The sequence below is a fragment of the Moschus berezovskii genome, chromosome 7 (genome assembly GCF_049115385.1).
Source record: "Moschus berezovskii isolate FMDL1 chromosome 7, NW_MosBer_1.0, whole genome shotgun sequence".
Taxonomy (NCBI): Eukaryota; Metazoa; Chordata; class Mammalia; order Artiodactyla; family Moschidae; genus Moschus; species Moschus berezovskii.
In genome coordinates, this window is record NC_142466.1 from 76,926,533 (window position 1) to 76,954,018 (window position 27,486).

At 39.5% G+C, this 27,486-nt stretch overlaps 1 protein-coding gene across 2 annotated transcripts in view; it reads left to right on the plus strand.

Annotated features, from left to right (window-relative positions):
- The window catches only part of PIWIL2 (piwi like RNA-mediated gene silencing 2), a 75,144-nt gene that overhangs the window by 17,050 nt on the left and 30,608 nt on the right, over positions 1–27,486 (plus strand). For both annotated transcript variants that reach the window (XM_055427183.2, XM_088837711.1), the window contains exons 10-19: positions 11,366–11,554; positions 12,361–12,445; positions 13,159–13,248; positions 14,726–14,866; positions 17,521–17,634; positions 21,538–21,726; positions 23,919–24,020; positions 24,587–24,703; positions 25,560–25,648; positions 26,520–26,625. In XM_055427183.2, the coding sequence (XP_055283158.2) occupies positions 11,366–11,554; positions 12,361–12,445; positions 13,159–13,248; positions 14,726–14,866; positions 17,521–17,634; positions 21,538–21,726; positions 23,919–24,020; positions 24,587–24,703; positions 25,560–25,648; positions 26,520–26,625 (1,222 nt within the window). The remainder of the gene's footprint in view (positions 1–11,365; positions 11,555–12,360; positions 12,446–13,158; positions 13,249–14,725; positions 14,867–17,520; positions 17,635–21,537; positions 21,727–23,918; positions 24,021–24,586; positions 24,704–25,559; positions 25,649–26,519; positions 26,626–27,486) is intronic.

The following is a 27,486-nucleotide window of genomic DNA, read 5'->3' on the forward strand; positions in this document are numbered from 1 at the left end:
TCCTTCCAGTGAACACCTAGGATCAATCTCCTTTAGAATGGGCTGGTTGGATCTCCTTGCAGCCCAAGGGACTCTCAAGAGTCTTCTCAAACACCACAGTTCAAAAGCATCAATTCTTCAGCGATCAGCTTTCTTCACAGTCCAACTCTCACATCCATACATGACCACGGGAAAAACCATAGCCTTGACTAGACGGACTTTTGTTGGCAAAGTAATGTCTCTGCTTTTTAATATATTATCAAGGTTGGTCATAACTTTCCTTCCAAGGAGTAAGCGTCTTTTAATTTCATGGCTGCAATCAGCATCTGCAGTGATTTTGGAGCCCAAAAAAATAAAGTCTGACACGGTTTCCACTGTTACCCCATCTATTTCCCATGAAGTGATGGGACCAGATGCCATGATCTTCGTTTTCTGAATGTTGAGCTTCAAGCCAACCTTTTCACTCGCCTCTTTCACTTTCATCAAGAGGCTTGAGTTCCTCTTCACTTTCTGCCATAAGGGTGGTGTCATCAGCATATCTGAGATTATTGATATTTCTCCCGGCAACCTTGATTCCAGCTTGTGCTTCTTCCAGCGCAGCATTCCTCATGATATTCAAGGTACAAGTCTCTTTATTAGTTACATGATTTGAAAATTTTTTCTTATTCTGTAGGTTTCTTTACTTTCTTGAAGTACAAAAGTCTTTGAAGCGCAGAAGTTTTCATTTCATGAAATCCAGTTTATCTGTTTTTCCTTTTGCTGCTTGTGTTCCTGTATCATGTAAAAATCCATTACAAAAATCTGAGGTCATATAGACTTACTTACCCTTCTGTTTTCTTGTAAGTTTTATAGTTTTAGCTCTTAGATTTAGGTTTTGAATAAAATTTTCAGTGTGGTATGAGGTAGGTGTCCAACTTCATTCTTTTGCATGAGGATATCCAGTTATTTCAGTACCATTTATTTAAAAAACTGATCTTTCCTCCATTGAATGTTTTTGGCATCCTGATGATTTTTTAAAATCAGTTCAACACATGGATTTATTTCTGGACTCAATTCTGTTCTATTGGTCTATGACTGTCTTTAATCCAGTGCCACACTGTCTTATTACTGTAATTTTGTGTTGTCTTGAAATTGGTAAATATGAGTCTTTTAACCTTATTATTTTTTAAGATTTCTTGTGATAGTTCTGGATCTCCTGCACTTCATATGAATTTTAGAATCAGCTTGTCAAATTCTACCAGTATATCAACTGGGGTTCTGATAGGGATATGTTGAATCAGATTAATTTGAAGAGTATTACCATCTGAACAATATTGTCTTCTGATCTAGGAACACAAGAGCTTTTCCACTTAGTTAGGTCTTCTTTAATTTCTTTCAACAGTGTTTTGTAGTTTTCAGAGTGTAATCAGTTCAGTCGCTCAGTCGTGTCCAACTCTTTGCGACACCCCATGAACTACAGCATGCCAGGCCTCCCTGTCCATCACCAACTGCCGGAGTCTACCCAAACCCATGTCCGTTGAGTCGGTGATGCCATCCAACCATCTCATCCTCTGTCGTCCCCTTCTCCTGCCCTCAATCTTTCCCAGCATCAGGGTCTTTTCAAATGAGTCAGCTCTTCGCATCAATACTTGGCCAAAGTATTGGAGTTTCAGCTTCAGCATCAGTCCTTTCAATGAACACCCAGGACCGATCTCCTTTAGGATGGACTGGTTGGATCTCCTTGCAGTCCAAGGAACTCTCAAGAGTCTTCTCCAATACCACAGTTCAAAAGCATCAATTCTTTTGCGCTCAGCTTTCTTTGTAGTCCAACTCTCACATCCATACATGACTACTGGAAAAACCATAGCCTTGACTAGACGGACCTTTGTTGGCAAAGTAATGTCTCTGCTTTTTAATATGCTGTCTAGGTTGGTCATAACTTTCCTTCCAAGGAGTAGGCGTCTTTTAATTTTGTGGCTGCGGTCACCATCTGCAGTGATTTTGAGTGTAGTTTTCAGTGATTTTGAGTGTAAGTATTTTGAGTGATTTTGCAGTGATTCAGAGTGTAAGTTTCACATTTATTCCTAAGTACAGATATTTTAGTCTTTTTAATGATTTTATAAATTGAATTTTTAAATTGCATTTTTGGATTGTTCTTTGTAAGTGTATAGAGGCACAGTTGATTTTTGTATACTGATCTTGTATCCTCGGAGAAGGCAATGGCAAGCCACTCCAGTACTCTTGCCTAGAAAATCCCATGGATGGAGGAGCCTGGTAGGCTGCAGTCCGTGGGGTCGCTAAGGGTCGGACACGACTAAGCGACTTCACTTTCACTTTTCACTTTCCACTTTCACACATTGGAGAAGGAAATGGCAACCCACTCCAGTGTTCTTGCCTGGAGAATCCCAGGGAAGGGGGAGCCTGGTGGGCTGCCGTCTATGGGGTCACACAGAGTCGGACACGACTGAAGTGACTTAGCAGCAGCAGCAGCAGATCTTGTATCCTTCAGCCCCTTTGAACTCATTTATTAATTTTCTTTACATATACCTCAAAATTTTCTATATACGAGACCATATAATGTGAAAATAGAGCTTTCTTTCCAATATGGATGTCTTTTATTTTTTTTCTTGCTCAATTGCTTGCCAGGACCTCTAGTACAATGCTGAATAAAAGTGGTGAGAGTGGATATCTTTTCCTGTTGTGATTTTAGGGGGGAAAACATCCAGTCTTTTACCATTAAGTTCAGTGTTAATTACGGGTTTTGAAGATGCCCTTTGTCATGTTGATCAAGTTCCCTTTTATTCTTAGTTTGCTGAATGTTTTTTATCATGAAAGGCTATTGGATTTTGTTGACTGCTTTTTGTGTGTCTGTAGAGATGATCGCTTTAAAAATTCTGATTTTTAAATTGATTTTTGGATGTTAAATTGACTTTACATTGCTGGAATCTACTGGTCATATTGTGTAATTCTTTTCTTATGTTGCTAGATTTGGTTTCCTTGTAGTTTGTCAGGAATTCTTGTATCTGTATTCATAAGAGATACTGATCTGTACTTTTCTTGTGATACCTTTGTCTGGTTTTGTTATCTGAATAGTATTGACCTTATAGAAAGAAATGGGAACTATTCTCTCCCTGCTCTTTTTTTTTTTTTTGAAGAGTTGTAAAGGATAAGTATTCAGTTTTCTTTGAATGCCTCATAGAAATTTTAACAGTGAAGCCATCTGGGCTTGAGTTTTTCTTTGTGTTCAGTTTTTAAATTACTAATTTGTTGTATTGGGTTTTTATTTTATTCTTGGGTTAGTTTGTGGCTTTCTAGGAATTTATCCATTTCATTTAAGGTGATCTAATTTGATGACATACTGCTAATAAGTGTTCTCTTATAATCCTTTTTGCTTCTGTGAGGCCAGTAGTGAAGTCCCCTGTTTTATTCCTGATTTTAGCAGTCTGGTCTCCTTGTTTTCATCAGTGGTCTAGCTAAAGGATTGTCAGTGTTGTTGACCTCTTAAACCAACGTTTGATTTTGTTGATATCCCTATTTCATTACTTTTCACTCTTATATTTATTATTTCCTTCCTTCTGCTTACTTTATTTCTAAATTAAAAAAACAAACCTTGCTTGTATAAACGGTGCAAACTTAGAAATAATCAAATGGAAGAGCAGTTTGGGGCAGTAGAGAACAGGGCACACTCACCAGGCACACCCACCCTCCCAGCATGTCCAGGAGTTCATCAAACCTGGGTCTCCTGCAGGCAATCTTGTGCGTTGCAGGCAGATTCTTTACCAACTGAACCACCAGGGAATCCCCTACCAATCTAGAACCTGCCTCAAACCTATCCGAGGTTTTTATGGAGGTTCCATTACGTAGGCATTATTGATTATTTGTCTTTGGTGATCGAGTTCAGTCTGCAGCCCCTCTCCCCTTCCCAGAAATGGAGGCTGAAAGTTCCAACCCTCTAGATATGCCTTGGACTTTCTTGGGATCAGCCCCAATACTGAAGCTACTCACGGGCTCTCTGTCCCTTGTCATCTAATTTTCTGCTTGTTTCAAGTTTAACTTGCTCTTCTTTTTCCATTGTCTCAAGGTAGAACAGTTATTTGAGATATTTCTTCTTTTTAATACAGGCATTTATAGCTATAAATTCCCTTCTAAATATTGCTTCAGCTGTATCTCATAAGTTTAATTATGTTGTGTTTTCATTTTCATCGAACTCAAAGTATTTTCTGATTTCCCTTGTAAAGTCTTGTTTGACCCATTGATTATCTAGGGTAATATGTTGTTTAATTTCCACGTTTTGTGTATTTCCCAAATTTCTTTCTGTCATTTATTTCTAATTTCTTTCTATGGTGATTAGAGAACTTATGTATTTCTATCCTTTCATATTTATTGAGGTTTGTTTTATGAGTTAGCTTATGATCTATACTGGAGAATATCACATGTGCACTTTGGGCATTTTAACTTTAACTCAAAAAATTTTTCCCCTGTTTACCAAGGAAACAGCAAGATTAGGATAGTAGTATGTCTTTTATATCAAAAGCAGGGAGACATTGAGACTTTGACATTAACAAACCCATGACAAACAAGAAAAAGAAGCGCTAAGGTCATTGAAGGATGTCTGTTTGTGAACCGTATCTCAGGTTCCAACCACAGATAGACAGGGGCCATGAGATCAGTGACCCAACTATCATTGACCCTGGAATTTGAACTAAACAAACAAAGTGACCTTCTTTTACAAATTGACAAGACAAGGAATGCCTTTTGAGAAATTGCTTTTTTACAAATTGACCAATTTTACAAATTGGTCACTGATCTAGTGGGCCTCCAGCCATAATATCCAGGTGTAGATCAGCTTGGCTTCAAGATTTATCTGGCTTATGCCTCTGTCCATTCATTATAGAACACTCCCTCGTACATTGAACAGAGACAAGGAAGTCCAGGAGAAAACAAAAACATATGAAAGAAGACTTTATGCATATTGACACGTAATAGAAAAAGCAAAATAAGCAAGTGAAGAATAGTCAACTTAATATCAAAAATATTTTCAAATAGTATATCTTCAAAACAGAAAGTCTAAAGACCTTGTTCAAAGACCTCAATCTAATTATATACCAGATAATGCATTTGTAAACTGAAAAGCCAATGTTATTAAAGCAGTTGGAGTCTAATGAAACTAGTCAGACCTCAGCTGGTTTTGGGATTTACTGTCTTGGCAGCAGACCTGAAGGATAACTGGAGTTAAGCATGGGGGGCCCAGTGAGTGCATCTGTTGGTTTGAGACTGCCTGGAATGTTGCCTGGGAAGAGTTTTCACAGTTATCTTGGTGAGACTTCCAGAATTGTCAAAGGATGATGAGACCTCTTAGAGAAAGCTGATTTACTGCTTACACCAGTAAGAGACTGTTGATCTTGTATAGACTACTGTATTTGAGAAGTGTGTAGTTTAGGACTGTAGACTTGCAACTGACCAAGTAGGTCAACATCATCTGTAAAAGCACTGTTGCTCAGGTGAGAGTTTTGTTGATTGAACCAACTCAATTTTAAAAAAGGAAAAGAAAAATATGGATAGAATAATTTTCTAACCATTTAAATAATTAAATTCTTATGGGATGCTTATTGGACTGTCATTCCCTCATTTCCCTGGTGGCTCAGACAGTAAAGTCAAGTCTCTGCCTACAATCCCTGGCTCGGGAAGATCTCCTGGAGAAGGAAATGGCAATCCACTCCAGTATTCTTGCCTGGAAAATCCCATGGACGAAGGAGCCTGGTAGGCTACTATCCATTTGGTCGCAAAGAGTTGGACACGACTGAGCAACTTCACTTCACTTCACTCCCTCATTTCCAGAAATGGGTGTGACAGTGTTGGGTTGGCTTGCAAAAGTGTGTTTTCTGAAGTGAGTTGATATAAATAATTAAGGAGGTTACTTGTTGAGGAGGGCATGGCAACCCCACTCTGGTATTCTTGCCCGGAGAATGCCATGGACAGATGAACCTGGAGGGCTACAGTCCATGGGGTCGCAAAGAGTCAGACACAACTGAGGGACTAGGCATAGCAGATGACTACTTGTTACCATGACTACAGAACAATCCATTGTTTCTAAAGTTTGCGGAAATATTTTTAATTTCCAAGAGTATAAGACTGTCTATGTTTTCATCTAGTTGTATGTTTAATTTTTTACATAATTTTAAAATCTTAAAGAATTTAATTATTTAAATGGTTAGGAAATTATTCTATCCATATTTTTCTTTTCTTTTTTTAAAATTGAAGTATAGTTGATTTACAGTATTCTGTTAGTTTCAGGTATACAGCGTAGTGATTCTTCTTTTGCAGTTTATTAATATATCCCATTATAAGTTATCACAAGATATTAGATATAATTCCCTATGCTATACCATAAATCCTTGTTGCTTACCTATTATCTGTATTGTTGTTTGTATCTGTTAACCTCATACTCCTAATATGTTCCTCTCCCTCTCTCTCCCCTTTGGTAATCGAAAGTTTGTTTTCTATGTCTGTAAGTCTGTTTCTGTTTTGTATATGGATTTCTTTGTATATTTTTTTAGATTCCACATATAATTGATATTATATAGTATTTGTCTTTCTCTGTCTGATTTACTTCACTAAGTATAATATTCTGTAGGTACATCCATGTTGCTTCAAATGTCAGTATTTCACTATTTTTTAATGGTTGAATATTTTTTCATTGTGTATATATACACTGCATCTTCTTAAACTAATCATTTGTTGATGAGAATTTGGGTTGATCCAAGATCTGACTGTTGTCAGTAGTGCTGCTGTGAACAGTGGGGTACATGTATATTTTTGAATTACAGTGTTTGTTTTTTTCTGGATATGTACCTAGGAGTGGAATTGCTAGATCATATGGTAGCTCTGTTTTTAGTATTTTAAGGAGCCTCCATACTGCTCTACATAGTGGAGAACCAGTTTACATTCCCTTTAGCAGTGTAGAGGAGGGTGTATTTTTCTTCACATTTGTAGACTTTTTGATGCTGGCCATTCTGACTGGAGTAAGGTGATACCTTATTGTACTTTTGATTTGCATTTTTCTAATTAGCGATTTTGAGCATCTTTTCATGTGTCTGTTGAGCATCTGTATGTCTTCTTTGAGGAAATGTCTGTTTAGACCTTCTGCCCATTTTTTGAATGAGTTATTTATTTTTTTCATATTGAGTTCTGTGAGCTGTTTGTGTATTTTAGAAATTAATCTCTTGTCAGTAGCATTGTTTGGATATATTTTTTCCCATTCTGTAGGTTATCTGTCTGTATTGTTGATGGTTTCCTTTGCTATACAAAAGCTTTTAAGTTTGATTAAGTCCTGTTTTTTTTTTTTAATTTTTGCTTTTATTTATTTATTTTTGGCTTGGGAGAGTGATCTAAGAAAATACTGCTACAATTTATGTCAAAGGAAGTTTCACCTGTGTTCTCTTCTAGGCGTTTTATGGTGTCATGTCTTACATTTAGATCTGTAAACCATTTTGAGTTTATTAAAATTTGTATATAGTGTGAGAGAATGTTCTAATTTCATTGTTTTCTGTGTAACTGTTCAGCTTTCCCCAACATCATTGTTGAAGAGACTGTCTTTTCTCCATTGTATATTCTTGCTTTCTTTGTCATAGATTAATTGACTCTAGCTGCATAGGTTTATTTCTGGGCTCTCTGATCTATGTTTATTGACCTACAGTCTTTTTTTGTGCCAGTATCACACTGTTTTGACTAGACTGCTGTAGAGTTGTGTTTAGTCTCAAGTCTGGGAGAGTGATACCCCATCTTAATCTTTTTTTCTCAAGATTGCTTGGGTGATTTGGGGTCTTTTATGGTTTCATATAAGGTTTAGGATTATTTGTTTTATTTCTGTGAAAAATGTTATATGAGTATTTTGATAGGAATTTTATAAATTTGTAGTTTGCTTTGAGTAGTATGGTCATTTTAACAAGAAACTTGTCCATTTCTTACAGGTGGTCCCATTTGTTGGCATATAATTGTTAATAATATTCTCTTAAGATTCTGTGTATGTATGTAGTGTTGGTTGTTAGTTCTCATTCTTTATTTTGTATTGTGTTTATTTGGGTCCTCTCTTCTTGGTGAGCCTGGCTAGGGGTTTGTTGATTTTGTTTATCTTTTCAAAAACAAACAGCTCTTGGTTTTATTGATCTTTTCTCTTGTGTTTTTTTAATCTCTATTTCCTCTCTGATCTTTGTTCTTTCTTCTACTGACTTTGGGTTTTGTTTGCTCTTCTTTTTCTAGTCCTTTCAGGTTGTAGGTTAGATGGTTTGAGATTTTTCTTGTTTCTTGAGAAAGGCCTGCATCACTGTGAACTTCCCTCTTGGACCTGCATTTGTATTTCATTCAGTTATATTTTCATTTGTTTCTGTCCATTTTTTTCTTTTGGCTGCACTGGGTCTTTGTTGCTGTGCACAGGCTTTCTCTAGATGCAGTGAGCAGGGGCTACTCTTTGTTGTGCAGGGACTACTCTTCATTGTGGTTCACGGGCTTCTCATTGTAGTAGCTTCTCTTGTTGCAGAACAGGGACTCTAGGCACACAGGCTTCTGTAGTTGCAGCACATGGCTCAGTAGTTGCAGCACATGGCTCAGTAATTGTAGCGTGCAGGCACTAGAGAGCATGGGCTTTAGTTGCCCGAGGCATGTGAAGTCCTCCCGGTCCAGGGATCAAACCCTGCATTGCCAGGCCAATTCCTATCCACTGTACCACGGGGGAAGTTCTGTCCATTTTTTAATGATCTTTTTTTTCTCACTAATTTGAAATGCCACCAGTAATTACTGTATATGCAATCCTAATCTGTAGTTCAGTCTAGTTCTGGATCTTTTATTCTATTTCTTTTTTCAGATCTGTTAAAGACACAACTGACATGTAGTAAACTGCATACATTTTTAAAGTCTACACTTTATAGAGCTCTGCTCAATGTTATGTGGCAGCTTGGATGGGAGGCAGGTTTGAGGGAGAATGGATACTTGTATATGTATGACTGTGTCCCTTTGCTGTTCCCAAGAAACTATCACAATATTGTTTGTTACTCAGCTATGTGTGTGTGTGTGCTAAGTTGTTTCAGTTGTGTCTGACTCTTTGCGACCCTATGGACCATAGCTCACCAGGCTCCTCTGCCCAAGGGATTCTCCAAACAAGAATACTGGAACGGATGGACCGTAGCACGCCAGGCCTCCCTGTCCATCACCAACTCCTGGAGTTTACTCAAACTCATCCATTGAGTTGGTGATGCCATCCAACCATCTCATCCTCTTCTCCTCCTGCCTTCAGTCTTTCCCAGCATCAGGGTCTTTTCAGATGAGTCAGTTCTTTGCATCAGGTGGCCAAAGTATTGGAGTTTCAGCTTCAACATCAGTCCTTCCGATGAACACTCAGGACTGATTTCCTTTAGGGTGGACTGGTTGGATCTCCTTGCAGTCCAAGGAACTCTCAAGAGTCTTCTCCAGCACCACAGTTCAAAAGCATCAATTCTTCGGTGCTCAGCTTTCTTCACAGTCCAGCTCTCACATCCATACATTACCACTGGAAAAACGATAGCTTTGACTAGATGTACCTTTGTTGGCAAAGTAACGTCTCTGCTTTTTAATATGCTGTCTAGGTTGGTCTTAACTTTCCTTCCAAGGAGTAAACGTCTTTTAATTTCATGACAGCAGTCACCATCTGCAGTGATTTTGGAGCCCCAAAAAATAAAATCAGCCACCGTTTCCACTGTTTCCCCATCTATCTGCCATGAAGTGATGGGACCGGATGCCATGATCTTAGTTTTCTGAGTGTTGAGCTTTAAGCCAACTTTTTCACTCTCCTCTTTCACTTTCATCAAGAGGCTCTTTAGTTCTTCTTCACTTTCTGCCATAAGGGTGGTGTCATCTGCATATCTGAGGTTATTGATATTTCTCCCAGCCCAGCGTTTCTCATGATGTACTCTGCATATAAGTTAAATAAGCAGGGTGACAATATACAACCTTGACGTATTCCTTTTCCTGTTTGGAACCAGTCTGTTGTTCCATGTCCAACTGTTCCTTCCTGACCTGCATACAGGTTTCTCAAGAGACAGGTCAGGTGGTCTGGCATTCACTTATAGGAAATCTGTCTCAAGGATGCATTTTTAAGTATAGAAGAATCTTTGTAAAAGATGTTCAGTCAGTTATTTGTAAGAGTGAAACAATAGAACTACTACTTAAAAAGTAAAAGACCAGTGAATTAATGTACCCTCCACTTAGTGAAATAGTGTTATGTAACCACTAACATAGTTGAAGAGTTTGATTTAAAAATATTTTTAAAAAATAGTTGTATTGTTGAATAAAGCTATGTAAATAGGAAGCAAAAATTCATGAAATGAGCTGTGATAAAATCTCTAATCTTATTTCAAAGCACAGTGTTATGCTCAAAGTGCTTTACATGAATAAAGTTGTGGAGTTCTGTCAGCAACAGTGAGTTAGACAATTTGTTCTGACTCCACTTTGACACAAGGATACTGAAACACACGGTTAAGTAACTTGCTCAAAGTCTCACATGCTGGTAAGTGGCAGAGCCAAGATTTGAACTGAGATTTTGGCTCCAGGGTCTGTAGTCAGTGTGAACTATTTCAAGTTTCTGATGATTTTTCATCACTTAACTGCAGCAAGTTCATCAGGATACTAATCAGCTAGAATGGTGATAGTTGTTCAAGGGACTAAAAGGGAAAAGGGAGGGAGGAGTCTGGGTTTATTAGTAAATTGTAGGTGAATGAAACTCAACATGTTTCTTTTTCTGTAGCAGTCAAATGTGGTACTGTATGTTGTGAACCTCTAAGAAGGGGTTATAATATGAAGAATGGACTCCATTTTTTTGATTGTGAAACCAGACTTCTCAAGGGACCAGTGTTCCTAAGGAGTGTACTCTGGGTGATTCTGGCCCACAGAAGAGTCCATGCTCTGACCCACAAGGAAATTAGTAACTGGTCCCTGTCTGTCTTCAGCCTCCACTGATCATCTTCATCGTCAATGTCCTTTTTTTACCTCTTTGCCTTGCAAGTGTGGTCCTCCAATAGTTGTAATTTCTTCCTTCAGCTAGTGAGGGCAAATATAGTTTTAAGAATGTTTTGTTCCTGTGTAGACTGCCTCCTAATAATGATGATACAGATTATTTTGATGATTAGAGTCCCTTATTTTAAGGACTGTAGTGGATTTTATCAGTTTTTAGTTGTTTTTATTTTTATCTTTTCACACTTTTTGGGGGACATTGTTAAAAAGAGGTGAGAGTTCTGTCTCCTAAAAGAGACAGCTGGAGCCCTTTGGTGCTAGGTGTTGGCAGTTGGAACCTTCAAGAACTTACAGGCATCCCCTGTCCCTTTCATGTTGCTCTGTGTATACTCCATATGATCCACAGGTCTTTTATCTCTTTCCCAAGGCACACCATGTACTTGCAGAACAAAGAAAACTTCCAGGACGAGTGCACTAAGCTTCTGGTTGGCAATATTGTTATAACCCGATATAACAATCGTACCTATCGTATTGATGATGTGGATTGGAATAAGACTCCAAAAGATAGCTTCACCATGTCTGATGGGAAGGAGATTACATTCTTGGAATACTACAGGTAGAGGAAGGAGACTGGGCTTGGGCCTACGGGTCGGGGCGTGGTCTGTTGTTCTCCAGTAAGAGTGACATGTAGCTGCTGCTGCTGCTAAGTCGCTTCAGTCGTATCCAACTCTGTGCGACCCTATAAACGGCAGCTGACCAGGCTCCGCCGTCCCTGGGATTCTCCAGGCAAGAACACTGGAGTGGGTTGCCATTTCCTTCTCCAGTGTGTGAAAGTGAAAAGTGAAAGGGAAGTTGCTCAGTCGTGTCCGACTAGTAGCGACCCCATGGGACACGTCAAAAGTGATTGGATTGGTAATGCACTCAAGATTGACAAGTTTGTTTGTGGGATTTGACCTGAATTTGCTACCCTTACAGTTTTATTTCCTTTAGTACTTTTTGCAAGTTATTTCATAAATTAATCTCAGGGCTTTAAAATTATGTTTCATTTTCTGTGTTGATTCAAAGTCTGGTTGGAGAGATTAAATTCAAGTCATTAATCATTTGACTGTCATTTTGCCTTTCTAGTTACCTAAGCCCTTTGGCCTGATGAAGTTTTTTATTTTTATTTTTTTGTTTGTTGGCCTGATTCAGTTTTTAAAGAATTTCTTTCCTGGGCTGTTACCCTGTTTCCTGTCTGTTTAATTGCGTTAACTTGAGCCTGTTTTTTCCAGTTATGAATGTACTCTGGGGAGTTTCTGATGGATCTTTGACAAGGGTATAATGCAGTAGTATACCTCAGTCGTGGTTAACGCTCAGACTGTGTGGCAGTAAGAGTGGTGGTGCTGCTACTGACAATTTTTTCCTGCCTCTGTTCTGCTCTAGCAAAAACTATGGGATTACAGTAAAGGAAGAGGACCAGCCACTGCTGATCCACAGACCCAGTGAGAGACAGAATAACCAAGGGATGGTGAGTGGTGGTGGTGGTGCATGTCAGGCTGATGCTTCCAGCCAAATTCTCTACCCATCAGCCACTGTTCATCTTCTTCAGTGGCTCTGGGAGCCATGAGGCTATGATTACAGTGTGGTTAGGGAAAGCTCTGCATTCTTTGTCTGTCTCCTATAGCCAGAGGTACTCTTGAAGTCCCCTTAGTGAGGAACTAAACATCCAAAGAATGAGTAAGGTTAAGGAGTAAGGAGAATTGACTGCTAAAGAAGATTGAAACACTGGGTCCATTAGGGAAGCTGGAGACATTTTAACAGGGTTAGGGACCAGGGAAAAGTACCTTGACACCTAACTCCTCTGTCTTCAGAGTGGAGACTGAAGATCAAAATAGGTTAAGATGAGACAGAGGCACCAGCTTGATAGGATATATTGTGTGATATCCACCTACTTAATTGGAGGCCCAAGTGAAACAATAGTTCTAGTTTTTCTAGTTTTCCCTCTGCTTTTGACAGTTTGAATATTTTTCTCTTTACCTAGTGCAACAGCCAATTGTGACCCAAGCGAGAAAAGGATAAAACACTGGTCGTGTTTCCTGCCCTCTTCTCTGGGGTCTTATGTTCCAAAGAGTGCCTGTTATATCCCTGTGGGACCAGTTTGGGCCTGCCAGGGTCTTATACCAGTCAGAGGAACAAGATCCTCTTTGACTGCCTTGCTTTTCCTCTGTTCTATCCTCCAAGTTGCTAAAAAGTGAAATCTTGCTGCTCCCTGAACTTTCCTTCATGACTGGAATCCCTGAGAAGATGAAGAAGGACTTCAGAGCCATGAAGGTGAGAAGGGCCTGCTTGGAACCCAAGACCATTTTGATAGAGATATTGCTTGCATTGGGCCAGATTTGCATCGTCACCCGGGCAGGTTCATTTTTCCTCTCCATAAGCATGATCCGTGTCTCTTCCCACACACTGTGAAAGAGCCGATCAGAGCTTTCTTTGGAATGTTGTTACAATAGTAGAAGGACTGGATTATAAGGTAAAAGGATACAAATAGTTCTCGCATCACCCTCACCAATCTGATGCAGGACTGTAGGCTGGTCATGTGACCATAAATGACGTTCTTTGAGAGCACTGAATTTTTCTAACGTTTCTGTAAGCCTTCAGTTTATTTGAAGGGATGGAGGAGATAATGTAGCAAAAAGTCAGCAAGTTGGAGGAAGAAATTAGAGGATAGAAGTTCATGCCGTGGTACTTGGGTCTCCTGGAGGTCTCATGTAGGGCACAGTGTTCTGGAAGTAGCTGGGAGGCAGAGGTGTGTGCAGCAGCGTGGGTCCAGACCCTGAGGGCTCCACCTCCATACTGTCTGCTTGGGTCTTTCCACCTGCATGCTGCTCTGCTGCCTCTGTCTCAGCCCTTGTCTATCCCAGTTTTGGACCCCTGGGCTTGTCTCAGATGCCATGAATTGTTTTTAGTAACATCATAAAAAGCTAAAGTGAATTCCTATTAGAGAGTTCTTTCATGTTTACCTTCTGATACTTCTGCTTTCAGTATGTAGGTCAAGGCTCTTCCTTACAACTCCCAGTTACCTAATGACTTTATGATCACAAAGCTATCTATATAGCCCCATAGACTCACTGCCCTAATGACTGCCACGCAGGGAGCAACAGCCGCACAGTTCATTAGTTACAGAAGCTAAAGAAAGAATTCACTTACATGATTCTGAATCTTCATCCCATTAGATGTTCATTCAACAATAAATATTTAGAAAACACCTATTATAGGTCACACCCTGGACCAAACAAGTGTTTTATAGTGACATTAAGTGACTAGTATCATATGACATGAAGTATAAGACTAGATGTGTTTTATATTTGCCTGCATGCCTGGCATAGGGCATTTTTCTGTCTTGATGTTAAATAGGTATAGTCAGGTCCCCTTATATGGCATTGAGAAAGAGAATAAGATTTAGATGTCATGAGAAAGAAACAGTGACAATTTTAAATACTTACTTTAAGTATGTATGTGTATGTATATGTGTAACTAAATCACTTTTCTCTACAGCAGAAATTAATACAACATTGTAAATCAACTATACTTCAATTAAAAAACTTAACTTTTATGGCTAAAATTTTTTAACCTTATGCTTCATTCACTTTCATGAGCTATTATAATAAAGTCCTTGGAGACACTTAAAAATTTCTACAGATTTCAGTGGGAAAACGGTTTTTCTATGGAAATGTTTTCTACATAGGGGTTTCTTTAATCTCATACTGGAGAAGTAATAGCTTAGTATCTCCATTTTGTTTCTATTCAGGATTTGACCCAGCAGATCAACCTGAGCCCCAAACAGCACCATAGTGCTTTGGAATGCTTGCTACAGAGAATTTCGAAAAATGAGACAGCTAACAATGAACTGACACGTTGGGGACTGTATCTGCAGAAAGATGTACATAAGGTAAACTGGAAGATATGATGGTAGGAAATAGCATTACAAAGAATTTAGAGCTTTCTGAGACTAGATGATAACTTCCTATCTTGTCTTTATTTTACAGTTTTTGCTTTATTATTATACTTTTTATTTGGTCCTAGTCATAGTATTTGAATTTCCTTGACTTAATTTGCTGTTAGCTCTTACAGATTTTCTTGCGTATTTCCCAGGATCTGAGTTAATTTCCAGTAAAGCAAAAGGAATATTCACCCTCAAAATTTACCTCATTTTTAGTTTTCCAGCCCAAATTATTCTTGTTCTATGTCTTTTTCTCCCCCCTCTGCAAGTTTTTCTTTCCCAATGATTAACTTGTGTTTCTTTGAATATACTACTGTTGTTGTTCCCATAGGCATAAAGTCTCAGGCTTGTACATTTTAATTTTCACATGGCCCTTTCTGCCTGCAGTTTTCCTGAGTCTACTCCTTTGTATTTTATGCAGCATGAGACATAGTACAGAGGTAGCATGAGTTGGTAAAGTCCTTGGCTTTGAACCTCAGTTCTGCCTCTTGCCTTGTTGGTTACTTGAAACAAATTGCTTAGCATCTCATAGTTTCTTTATCTGTTAAATAAAGATGATATTGAGTTAACAGAATTACATGGTAAAATCGTTAGCATAATATTTGACAGATAGCACGTGTTCAGTAAATACTAGCTTTTATTGCTTTTTTACTTTTCTCTCTAGGTTATACCTAAGATGCTAATAATTAATGCTATCTTCTCTTTCATTCTGCATTGACTCCTTGTTAACTTTCTGTTACTATTCTTTTCTTTTTCGGCTGTGCTGGCTCTTAGTTGCTGTGCGCAGGCTCTCGCTCGCTGCAGCACGCAGGGGCCGCTCTCTGTTGTGGTGCGCAGGCCTCTCCTTACAGTGGCCTCTCTTTGCAGAGCGTGGGCTCTGGAGCACGCAGCCTTCAGTACCTGCAACGCATGGGCTCGGCAGTTGTGGTGCACAGCCCTAGATACCCCCAAGCATGTGGGATCTTGCCAGACCAGGGGTCAAACCAGTGTCCCTTGCATTGCCAGGCACATTCTTAACCTTTGGACCACCAAGGAAGTCCCGAAATTGTTTTTTTTTCTTTAACAAAAGTAGTGGAAAGTCAATAAGGAAAATGTGGATATCATGGAAAATGTAAAGAAGGAAATAAAAACATCAGTAGTTTCATCATCTAAAGATACTATCTTAGTGATTTATTTTAGGCACATTAAAAAAGATAGTATTATTTTCAGTATATTTTGTTTCCATAAACTTTTTTTTTCTGTGAGAGTGAATCTTTTCTTATAAAATTGTGCTTATACTATATATGGTTTTGCATCTTCTTTTTCATGTATTATTGTATCTTGAACATGTGTTCATGTTATTAAATATTATTTGAAGATGTAGAAAACTTAAGCCAAAGAAGAAAAATGTTTATCTGTAGTCATGCTATATCAGAATACCTGTAACCACTGTTAACATTTTGCTATATAACCTTTAGTTTTTTTGGTCTGTGTATATGTGTATGCACATACTCACATGCAGTATGTATTTAAATGGTTTCCTCTTTTTCTATTCAGTTTATTTGTAATGTTTTTTCATGTCATTTAATATTTTTCTGAATATTTTAATGGATAACAGATAATTCATTTTACTAATAATTTCTTACTCTTTTACATTCAAATTGAATTTAGCATTTTCCTATGAAAATGAATCTGTGAACATCCTTAAAATTATGTCTTTGCACATGATGTTTATTTTCATAGATTTATGGAAGTGAAATTTCTAGGTCAGTGGACATATATATTTATGTTTCCAGTACATTTTGTTATTTTGCTCTCCAGAAAGTTTCAGCAGGTTTTTACTTTTATAGGCAAAGATGAGTCTGATTCCTTTGTTGTTCAGTCACTAAGTTGTATCCGACTCTTTCGTGACCCCATGGACTGTAGGCCTCCAGTCTCCTCTGTCCATGGTATTTCCTAGGCAAGAATACTGCAGTGGGTTGCCATTTCTTTTTCCAGGGGATCTTCTTGACTTATTCTTCAATTCAGTTTTTATAATATATACATTGCTGTTTATTTTTTGCAAAAACAGGATTATGTTAAGTGCACTTAGAAAGTGATTGTAATGGTCACAAAATATCCATCGTATAGATATATCATCAATTTAGTTATCTTCTTACTTTTGGATATTTAGATCTGATTTATTATTCTTCACTTTAATTTGGTCTTTCATTATATGAATTTTTTTTCCTGTTTTTCTTTTGTATAAAGTATAATAGTAGTTTATGTTCAGTCTTATTACGGCATTTTCTCTTTAATTTTCTACTTAAATTTTTCTAAATATCATTTTCCTGTTCACCTTGAATTTATAGTCATTTTACCTTCATTCTAAAGACACACTGTTTTCTGATTCCTTTCTTGGGGACCGAGAGCTTCAATAATTCAAGGGCAGTGCCTGTCAAAACTGTGTGTGTTCAGAGTTTTATTGACATGGATTCTTAACTGCTAACAGTTGCAGTTTTCTACCATTTTCAGAAGTTATGACAGGAGCAGATGTATATAGTAGAGTAGTCCAGGCCTTTGAACATTTTTCTAACTAATGTTTGCAGATGGTTCATGTCATAGGTGCTTTATTTTCTGTTTAGATTGAAGGACGTATTCTGCCAATGGAAAGAATTAACTTAAGAAATACATCATTTATCACATCTCCGGAACTAAACTGGGTTAAGGAAGTAACCAGAGACCTTTCCGTCTTGACTGTAAGTGATTTGTGGGGTGGTAAAGAGAGGGCCAGTATTCCTAGAAATGTGAGGAAGCAGAAATTATTTAGTGTCTTCTTTTTGGGAGGAAGTACCAACTGAATTCCCATGGAATTACTTACTAAACTAAGGTCCTTCAAACAAGAGCGAATTGATGAGTTGTTAGAAGTAAGCCCTTTGCTTGACCATAGATTCAGGACAAAGAAATAAATTGTTGTGGTAATTCATACAGTGCCAGCCTATTGCCAAGTGCTCTTTGTTCTTCCTTCTTCCTTTCTCTTTCTTCCTCTTTTCCCCTACAGTTTCCGTGAAAGAAGTAAAATTAAAAGTTTCCCACCAAGGCAACTAAAGAAAAAAATAGTATATAATTATTTTAAAATCTTTTTTGCTAACCTGGTTGCTCTGGCCATGCATAAAGTATACACATTTTGTTTCTAAAATGTTTTTTGGAAATATATTTAAAGAAAAGGTACACTTATGAATTTAGTTTTGATTAATTTTCACAAATTGAGTAAACAGTACTGAGGGTTAAGAAGCAGAACTTCACCAGTGCCCCAGAAGCTCCTCTCCATGGTCCTAATTACTACTGCCTGTCACCCTTACATAGTCCCAAAATGGCCACTGTTCTGACCTCTAACAGCACTGAATTTTTTAAAGCTGTGTTTGTATGTAACATATACATGGAACCATACTGTATATGTTCTTTCACTTCTGCTTTCGTTCTTCAACCTTGCTTGATGAGTTTCTCAATATCATTAAGTATAGTTATAGAGCTTCCATTCTCATTGCTGCATAGTAGTCTATTGTGAGCGTGCCACAATGTACTTATCACACACATCTACATTCAGTTCAGTTCAGTCGCTCAGTCATGTCCGACTCTTTGCGACCCCATGAATCGCAGCACTCCAGGCCTCCCTGTACATCACCAACTCTCGGAGTTCACTCAAAACCATGTCCACTGAGTCAGTGATGCCATCCAGCCATCTCATTCTCTGTCGTCCCCTTCTCCTCCTGCCTGCAATTCCTCCCAGTATCAGGGTCTTTTCCAGTGAGTCAACTCTTCGCATGAGGTGGCCAAAGTATTGGAGTTTCAGCTTTAGCATCAATCCTTCCAAGGAACACCAAGGACTGATCTCCTTTAGAATGGACTGGTTGGATCTCCTTGCAGTCCAAGGGACTCTCAAGAGTCTTCTCCAGCACCACAGTTCAAAAGCATCAATTCTTCGGCGATCAGCTTTCTTTATAGTCCAACTCTCACATCCATATATGACCACTGGAAAAACCATAGCCTTGACTAGATGGACCTTTGTTGGCAAAGTAATGTCTCTGCTTTTTAATATGTTATCTAGGTTGGTCATAACTTTCCTTCCAAGGAGTAAGCGTCTTTTAATTTCATGGCTGCAGTCACCATCTGCAGTGATTTTGGAGCCCCCAAAAATAAAGCCTGACACTGTTTCCACTGTTTCCCCATCTATTTCCCATGAAGTGATGGGACCAGATGCCATGATCTTAGTTTTCTGAACGTTGAGTTTTAAGCCAACTTTTTCACTCCCCTCTTTCACTTTCATCAAGAAAGTTCCTCTTCACTTTCTGCCATAAGGGTGGTGTCATCTGCATATCTGAAGTTATTGATATTTCTCCCGGCAATCTTGATTCCAGCTTGTGCTTCTTCCAGCCCAGCATTCCTCATGATGTACTCTGCATCTAAGTTAAATAAGCAGGGTAACAATATACAGCCTTGATGTACTCCTTTTCCTATTTGGAACCAATCCGTTGTTCCATGTACAGTTCTGACTGTTGCTTCCTGACCTGCATACAGGTTTCTCAGGAGGTAGTTGGCATTACATAAGACAGGACTGAAATGCAAAAAAGCAAAATGGCTGTCTGAGGAGGCCTTTCAAATAGCTGTGAAAAGAAGAGAAGTGAAAAGCAAAGGAGAAAAGGAAAGATACAAGCATCTGAATGCAGGATTCCAAAGAATAGCAAGGAGAGATAAGAAAGCCTTCCTCAGTGATCAGTGCAAAGAAATGGAGGAAAACAACAGAATCGGAAAAACAAGATATCTTTTCAAGAAAATTAGAGATATCAAGGGAACATTTCATGCAAAGATGGGCTCGATAAAGGACAGAAATGGTATGGACCTAACAGAAGCAGAAGATATTAAGAAGAGGTGGCAAGAATACACAAAAGAACTGTACAAAAAAGATCTTCACGACGAAGATTATCACAATGGCATGATCACTCACCTGGAACCAGACATCTTGGAATGTGAAGTCAAGTGGGCCTTAGAGAGCATCACTACGAACAAAGCTAGTGGAGGTGATGGAATTCCAGTTGAGCTATTTCAAATACTGAAAGATGATGCTGTGAAAGTGCTGCACTCAATATGCCAGCAAATTTGGAAAACTCAGCAATGGCCACAGGACTGGAAAAGGTCAGTCTTCATTCCAATCCCAAAGAAAGGAAATGCCAAAGAATGCTCAAACTACCACACAATTGCACTCATCTCACACGCTAGTGAAGTCATGCTCAAAATTCTCCAAGCCAGGCTTCAGCAATATGTGAACCGTGAACTTCCAGATGTTCAAGCAGGTTTTAGAAAAGGCAGAGGCACCAGAGATGAAATTGCCAATAGCCGCTGGATCATGGAGAAAGCAAGAGAGTTCCAGAAAAACATCTATTTCTGCTTCATTGACTATGCCAAAGCCTTTGACTGTGTGGATCACAATAAACTGTGGGAAATTCTGAAGGAGATCGGAATACCAGCCTACCTGACCTGCCTCTTGAGAAACCTGTATGCAGGTCAGGAAGCAACAGTCAAAACTGTACATGGAACAACAGACTGGTTCCAAATAGGAAAAGGAGTACGTCAAGGCTGTATATTGTCACCCTGCTTATTTAACTTAGATGCAGAGTACATCATGAGGAATGCTGGGCTGGAAGAAGCACAAGCTGGAATCAAGATTGCCGGGAGAAATAGCAATAACCTCAGATATGCAGATGACACCACCCTTATGGCAGAAAGTGAAGAGGAACTCAAAGGCCTCTTGATGAAAGTGAAAGAGGAGAGTGAAAAGGTTGACTTGAAGCTCAACATTCAGAAAACGAAGATCATGGCATCTGGTCCCATCACTTCATGGGAAACAGATGGGGAAACAGTGGAAACAGTGTCAGACTTTATTTTTTTGGGCTCCAAAATCACTGCAGATGCTGATTGTAGCCAGGAAATTAAAAGACGCTTACTCCTTGGAAGGAAAGTTATGACCAAGCTAGATAGCGTATTAAAAAGCAGAGACATTACTTTGCCAACCAAGGTCCGTCTAGTCAAGGCAATGGTTTTTCCCGTGGTCATGTATGGATGTGAGAGTTGGACTGTGAAGAAAGTTGATCGCCGAAGAATTGATGCTTTTGAACTGTGGTGCTGGAGAAGACTCTTGAGGGTCCCTTGGACTGCAAGGAGATCCAACCAGTCCATTCTAAAGGAGATCAGTCCTTGGTGTTCATTGGAAAGACTGATGCTAAAGCTGAAACTCCAATACTTCGGCCACCTCATGAGACAAGTTGACTCACTGGAAAAGACTCTGATGCTGGGAGGGATTGGGGGTGGTAGGAGACGGGGACGACAGAGAATGAGATGGCTGGATGGCATCACCGACTCGATGGACATGAGTTTGAATGAACTCCAGGAGTTGGTGATGGACAGGGAGGCCTGGCGTACTGTGATTCATGGGGTCGCAAAGAGTCGGACATGACTGAGAGACTGAACTGAACTGAACTGAAGAGAGGACTGAAGCAGAAAGAGTGAAAAACAGTTTGTTCTTTGGAGTAACATCTCCTGAAATGATGTTGGAGTGTTGGAGATGTCGTGGGAAATACTAAAAAATAGTTTGTGGTTTTTCCTAGGTCCCCATGCATTTCTGGGCACTGTTTTACCCAAAGAGAGCAATGGATCAAGCCCGAGAGCTGGTGAACATGTTGGAGAAGGTAGCTGGCCCCATTGGCATGCGTATGAGCCCACCGGCCTGGGTGGAACTGAAGGATGATCGCATAGAGACCTATATCAGAACCATTCAATCCATGCTGGGGGTTGAGGTATAAATTAACTCGTTGAGTAAATTTTCTGGATGCTCATTTTGAAATACTTGATTTTATATTACCTTGGTTGTGGGTCTGCTGTTGATGGTGTCCAGGAACCTGTGTCTTACTCATATGCACATGAAACACTGAATTAACAGAGTAGTCTTCATGCCCTTTGGCTGGGTTTGCTTCTCTCCTGTGTTGGCACTCACACTCACTCTAGTGTTCTGTTCCTCATGTAATCAGCTGAGAGAATAGCTGACTTAACTTCAGTCTGTTATCTTTATAGAACATGTCGTGCTCAGAAAGCAGTTTCCTGGGCCAGGTGCTGTCTTGCACGATTCAGTACTGAGCTGTCACAGTCTGGTCTGGCTTAAGGTTCAAATTGCTCCGGTGATGAATTTGTCAGGGGGCCCATCAGCTTGTTCCTGATAGCCGAATGGTACCACTAGAGCTGAGCAGGTCATAATATTCACAGCTTAGTAGTTCAGGCCTACAGTTCTTATCTGTATATAAAACAGAGGAAGAAGATTAAGGAGGGAGCAAAAGCATGAAATAAGTTTTGGAGATAACTGGTCCTTGAAGAGTCAGTTCATATGAGATCAATACTAGAATTAGGTTATGTTCACATCATGACTTTCTCTTGATCCTCAACTCTGGGTGTATCATCTGTAGCAGCACACTCATGTTCTCCCTTTCTTTGTATTTTCTTGCTGACTTTCCATGCCTTCTTACTCTGCAATGGCCTCCCCTGGGCCTGATAAATTTTGCCTTGCTTTCAAAAGAAAAGTCCAGCTTAGTACCTCAGCTCCCCCATCTCATGACTTGGCATGTTCCTTTTATGAGAGTGCACTGCCAACAACCTTCATGGATATTGACATAGATATGAGTTACATTCCTAATGTAACTTGGTCTTACTTGGTCATATTGGTCTTACTATCTGTCATTTTTAGGGCATTCTGTTTCATTATTCTCTTTATTTCAGGGTCATAAACTCAGATATCTGCCAGAGTGAAGTGAGCCAGGAGAGGGGACTCTAGTGAATAGAGAGAGTAAACCCCATGACTGCAGATAACAGCCCAGCATTGTCAAATTGATTTTTAATTTGTTTTTCAGTAGAAGCCAAAAATCTAGATTTGCACATGCGTGTGTCTACCTATGTTTAAATGTTAATGTAAAAAAGACTTGTGACTCATTATAGAGACTAAAAAACCACATCCGTTTCTTAGATACAGGCTCACAGTGTTCAGCCCTTGTTCGCTGTGACTTCTGAAGTTCTTTGATATGATTGCTGGAATGTGTGTCCTCTGAAAGATCTTAATTTAAAACTAATGTGGTTTGGAATAGTATACTATTGATTTCTGATTCTGGCATAAAAGGTTGGCAAATTTATTTTACTTCTGTGCTGCTTTCCTTTATTCAGTTTTTGAAAGAACCTCTTTTTTTTTTCTCTTCCGTTAATTTTTTTCAATTTTTAAAATCACACTGCACAGCATGTGGTACCTTAGTTCCCCAACCAGGGATCAAACCCACGCCTCCTGCAGTGGAAGCATGGAGTCTTAACCACTGGACCACCAGGGAAGTCAGATCCTTTGTTTTTAGTATCAGATCTCTTAAGTAATGAGAGGTAGAAGACACTGATATAAGATAATCTGCTGGCAATATTTTTCTCTCTCCTAATCAGAGAGTTAGGAAGATCTTATGGATTTGGCAGTGACTGCATTTCCTCTGCATTTGGCTCTGAATCCTTTCTTCTGGTATTATGTTCCCTATTTCCTAGTTAAAGTTCTGTGGCACGAATGTCATAAGGCACTTAGTTTACTAAAGAGAGTGGCAAAAAAAATTGTCAGGAATTAAAAGCATTAGCTAATAAGAAACCCTTTCATATTTTTAAGTCTAGTCTTTTGCAGGCATCTTAAGTCTCCTAATGAGTAAGTCAGGTAATCAGGACCAGCTCTAGATAATTTAAAGTAGCATATTATATAGCTAAACAAAGAAGCCTGGAACCCAACAAATGTGAACCCAAAGGTCCATTCACGTTCAGGGACCTTTGTCTGTGTTGGAATGTCCACCATCTTTGTTTCAGCCCCCACTATACACTAAAGGTCCTATGGCTTTGCAGACTTTTGAACTGCCCCTGACTTGAACCCTATCAGGGTCCCCTCAGAGTTCCAAAGCCTGACTTATATATACTTTATCTCCTCAAGGGGAAGATACAGATGGTTGTTTGCATCATCATCGGCGCACGTGACGATCTCTATGGGGCCATTAAAAAACTGTGCTGTGTGCAGACTCCTGTACCCTCACAGGTGAGTGGGAGCTGAGCAGGAGGCATAGATGGAAACTCTAGCCTCCCTTGAGGCTTGGAAAAGAGATAAATGTGTTCAAAAAGACTGAAGTCACTATTAGAAGCCAGCGTGTGTAGACCCAACTGGTGAAACTTCCCGTATTAGAGTAACCTGGCGAATAGCAGATGCTCTTTGTAAATACTGCTTTCATGTTCCCACATGAGACCTTGGGCTTGTTCAGAGCCAAGTCACCAGGTTGTTTCACATGACTGGGTTCTGAGAGTATAGGCGTCCCTTTGAAAGGGGAAAGCTGGCTTTTCCTACGGAGAGTAATTTCTTTTTACTCTGCATGAGATATTTTTGAAAGTTTTTATTGGCTGGTTTTTTGGTTTTCATTTGCATTTTGTGTGCACATGTGTGTACACGCATGCCTGACTAGTTAAGAGTTAGAACCGTTAGTGCAAAGTAAATTATCGGCCAGCTGGAGTTTCTTGAGCAAATGTAGTATTTGCTTATGAGTAGTTTACATTGTCTGAGAGGTTGCTAGTGTTCTCTTTCCCCATTCCTTTTGGTCCCTCTTACTACAGGTCATCAATGTTCGAACCATTGGTCAGCCCACCAGGCTTCGAAGTGTGGCCCAGAAAATTTTACTTCAGATTAACTGTAAATTGGGTGGTGAGCTCTGGGGAGTGGATATTCCTCTGGTGAGTGATGCTGAGATATATCTTCATTCAGTTCATCTCCCCAAACAGTCCTGCCTGGCTATTTTCCTAATTTTCCTCCCAGAGTTTTCCATATTCTCATTGCCTAGTAATCAGAGTGGTTCATTGCTTGTTTTTGTATAGGCCAAAAGCTTAGACTGGTTTTCACATTTTTAAGTGGTTGAGAAAAATAAACATAAGACTAATATCTCCAGACACATGAAAATGATATGAAATTCAGTTTTCACTGTCCTTAAATGCAGTTTTATTAGAACATAGCCTCACTCCTTGGAGAAGGCAATGGCAACCCACTCCAGTACTCTTGCCTGGAAAATCCCATAGACGGAGGAGCCTGGTAGGCTGCAGTCCATGGGGTCGCGAAGAGTCGGACAGGACTGAATGACTTCACTTTCACTTTTCACTTTCATGCATTGGAGAAGGAAATGGCAACCCACTCCAGTGTTCTTGCCTGGAGAATCCCAGGGATGGCGGAGCCTGGTGGGCTTCCATCTATGGGGTCGCACAGAGTTGGACACGACTGAAGTGACTTGGCAGCAGCAGCCTTACTCCTTTATGTACTACAACCTGTGGCTGCTTGTGTGTTGCAGTGGCAGAATTACACAGAGATAGTGTGGCTCACAAAGCATAAGGTCTTTACTGATTAGCTCTTTACAGAAAGTATGCCAATCCCTGATCTTGACAATCTCTGACTTTGTTCACAGTGTTTAAAAATGTCAGTTTGGTTGCACCCTTTCTCCCCCTCTTACTTTCATATGTTGCTTTGGGGTTCAGACAACAATTCAAGGTGGGCTGACGGATTACTTGGATGTTTTGGTTTGGTTTTTGCTTTCTGACCCAGAAACAGTTAATGGTGATTGGAATGGATGTTTACCACGACCCCAGCAGAGGCATGCGCTCCGTGGTTGGCTTCGTCGCAAGCATCAATCTGTGAGTGCCACTCCTGGCTCTGTTGTGTTTGGTTACCTTATTTTAACACCTAGTCTTACTATAAGGCCATAAAATTTTTTGAGTATTCAGTATTGTAGTAAAAGTATACTAAAATCCTTCCTTCTCTCTCTTCCTATAATATTAATTTGTGCAATCCTTTGTCACACGTGTAAGTTTCTTCCCTGGCTGCAGTGTAATCCCTTTCAGAATGGAGCCTGTGGCTTGGTGGTAGTGGATTTTTTTCCCCCCCAGAAATGAGGGATTTTGTTTGTTTGTTTTTGATTTTAAAAATGAAGCATGCTCATGCAAAAATCTCTGGAAACTGAGAAAGTGAAAATTCCTCATGGCTTATTTTTATTAACAACCACCAAAGATTTGGCATATATATACTCTTAGGTTCTCTTTTATGTACATATTAACACTTCTAGGTAGCTGGTGCACACACACAAGTGGCATATTACTGTATATACTGTTCTTCATTTTTTGTGTGTTTAAACTATGTATTTTGGACATTTTCCCATATCAATATAAATAAATGTCCATTGTTTCTTTTTAATTGCTGCATGGAATTTATTATATGCTACAGCACTATTTATTTAACTAGTTCTCTGTAGGTGGATATCTAGGTTTTTTTTCTATTAAAAGCAGTTTGGTAGCAAATATCCACAATTATTTATATTCTGTAGCTGGTTTGCATGTATCTTTTCCCTGCATCAGCGTGTGATTTTTACATGTAACATAAAAGCATTTGCTGGATACTCGTGTGACTGATACGTGGAGAAGCCTGTGTGTGCTGACATTCAGATGTAGTCCTTCCTCTGTGAATGTGTGTTCATCTTTTCTCTTTCTTCTCTCCCCACCTCTGCCCCAGCACCCTCACAAAATGGTATTCACGAGTGGTGTTCCAGATGCCTCATCAGGAGATTGTGGATAGCCTGAAGATATGCCTGGTGGGCTCCTTAAAAAAGTTTTATGAGGTGAGGAGAAGAGCAGTTTTAAAGTATCAGGGTTTTTAAAGACTGCCTTCCTGATCGTTTTAACAAGTCTGATTTAGTGGGGCTTCCCCAGTGGCTCAACAAGTAAAGAATCCTCCCTACAGTGCAGGAGACACAGGATATGCAGGTTCGAAGCAGATTCGATCTCTTGATGGAGAAGATCCCATGGAGGAGGGCATACAACCCACTCCATTATTCTTGCCTGGAGAATCCCATGGACAGAGGAGCCTGGTGGGCTACAGTTCATAGAGTCACGCAGGCACTGATTTAGAGAGAGGGATCCCAGATCGAAGGTGAGTTTCCTAAACAGACCACCAACAGGCAGCTCAGAAAGACTGCGTGCTTCTACTTGTCGAGCAGCTTGAAGAGCTCAGTGCTTTGATTTGGTTTGGTAAGTAATGATTATTTCCTGGCTTGTCGGCCTGTTGCCTGTAGATATAATCTTTAGGCCCTTATCAGAAAAGTCAGGGTAAATTTCAGTGATTAAAGCAGCTTATTAATTTTCTCAGCTTTTTATGGCTGTTATTAGGCGCTGGCTCTTTTCATTTAGGTTCAAGATCAGTGCCTCCCTGAAAATCACCCCTAGAACTCCAAAGAATGCTGAGCTTGGAGAATTGCTGTCATTAAGCTGATACTGGGTCTGGGACAATGAACAAGCGAGGTACTGGGTTTTGCCTTGGCCAGTACATCAAAGGAAGCACTGATAAGTGGCTTTCATTTCTTAGGGGTCAGAGTTAGCCCTTTGCATAAAGATTAAACAGCAGGAAATCTAATAATTTCTCATGATTAAGGTCAATCTCTAGAACTCCACCTTGTTTTGTTTTAGAGTAACATTTCCTACAG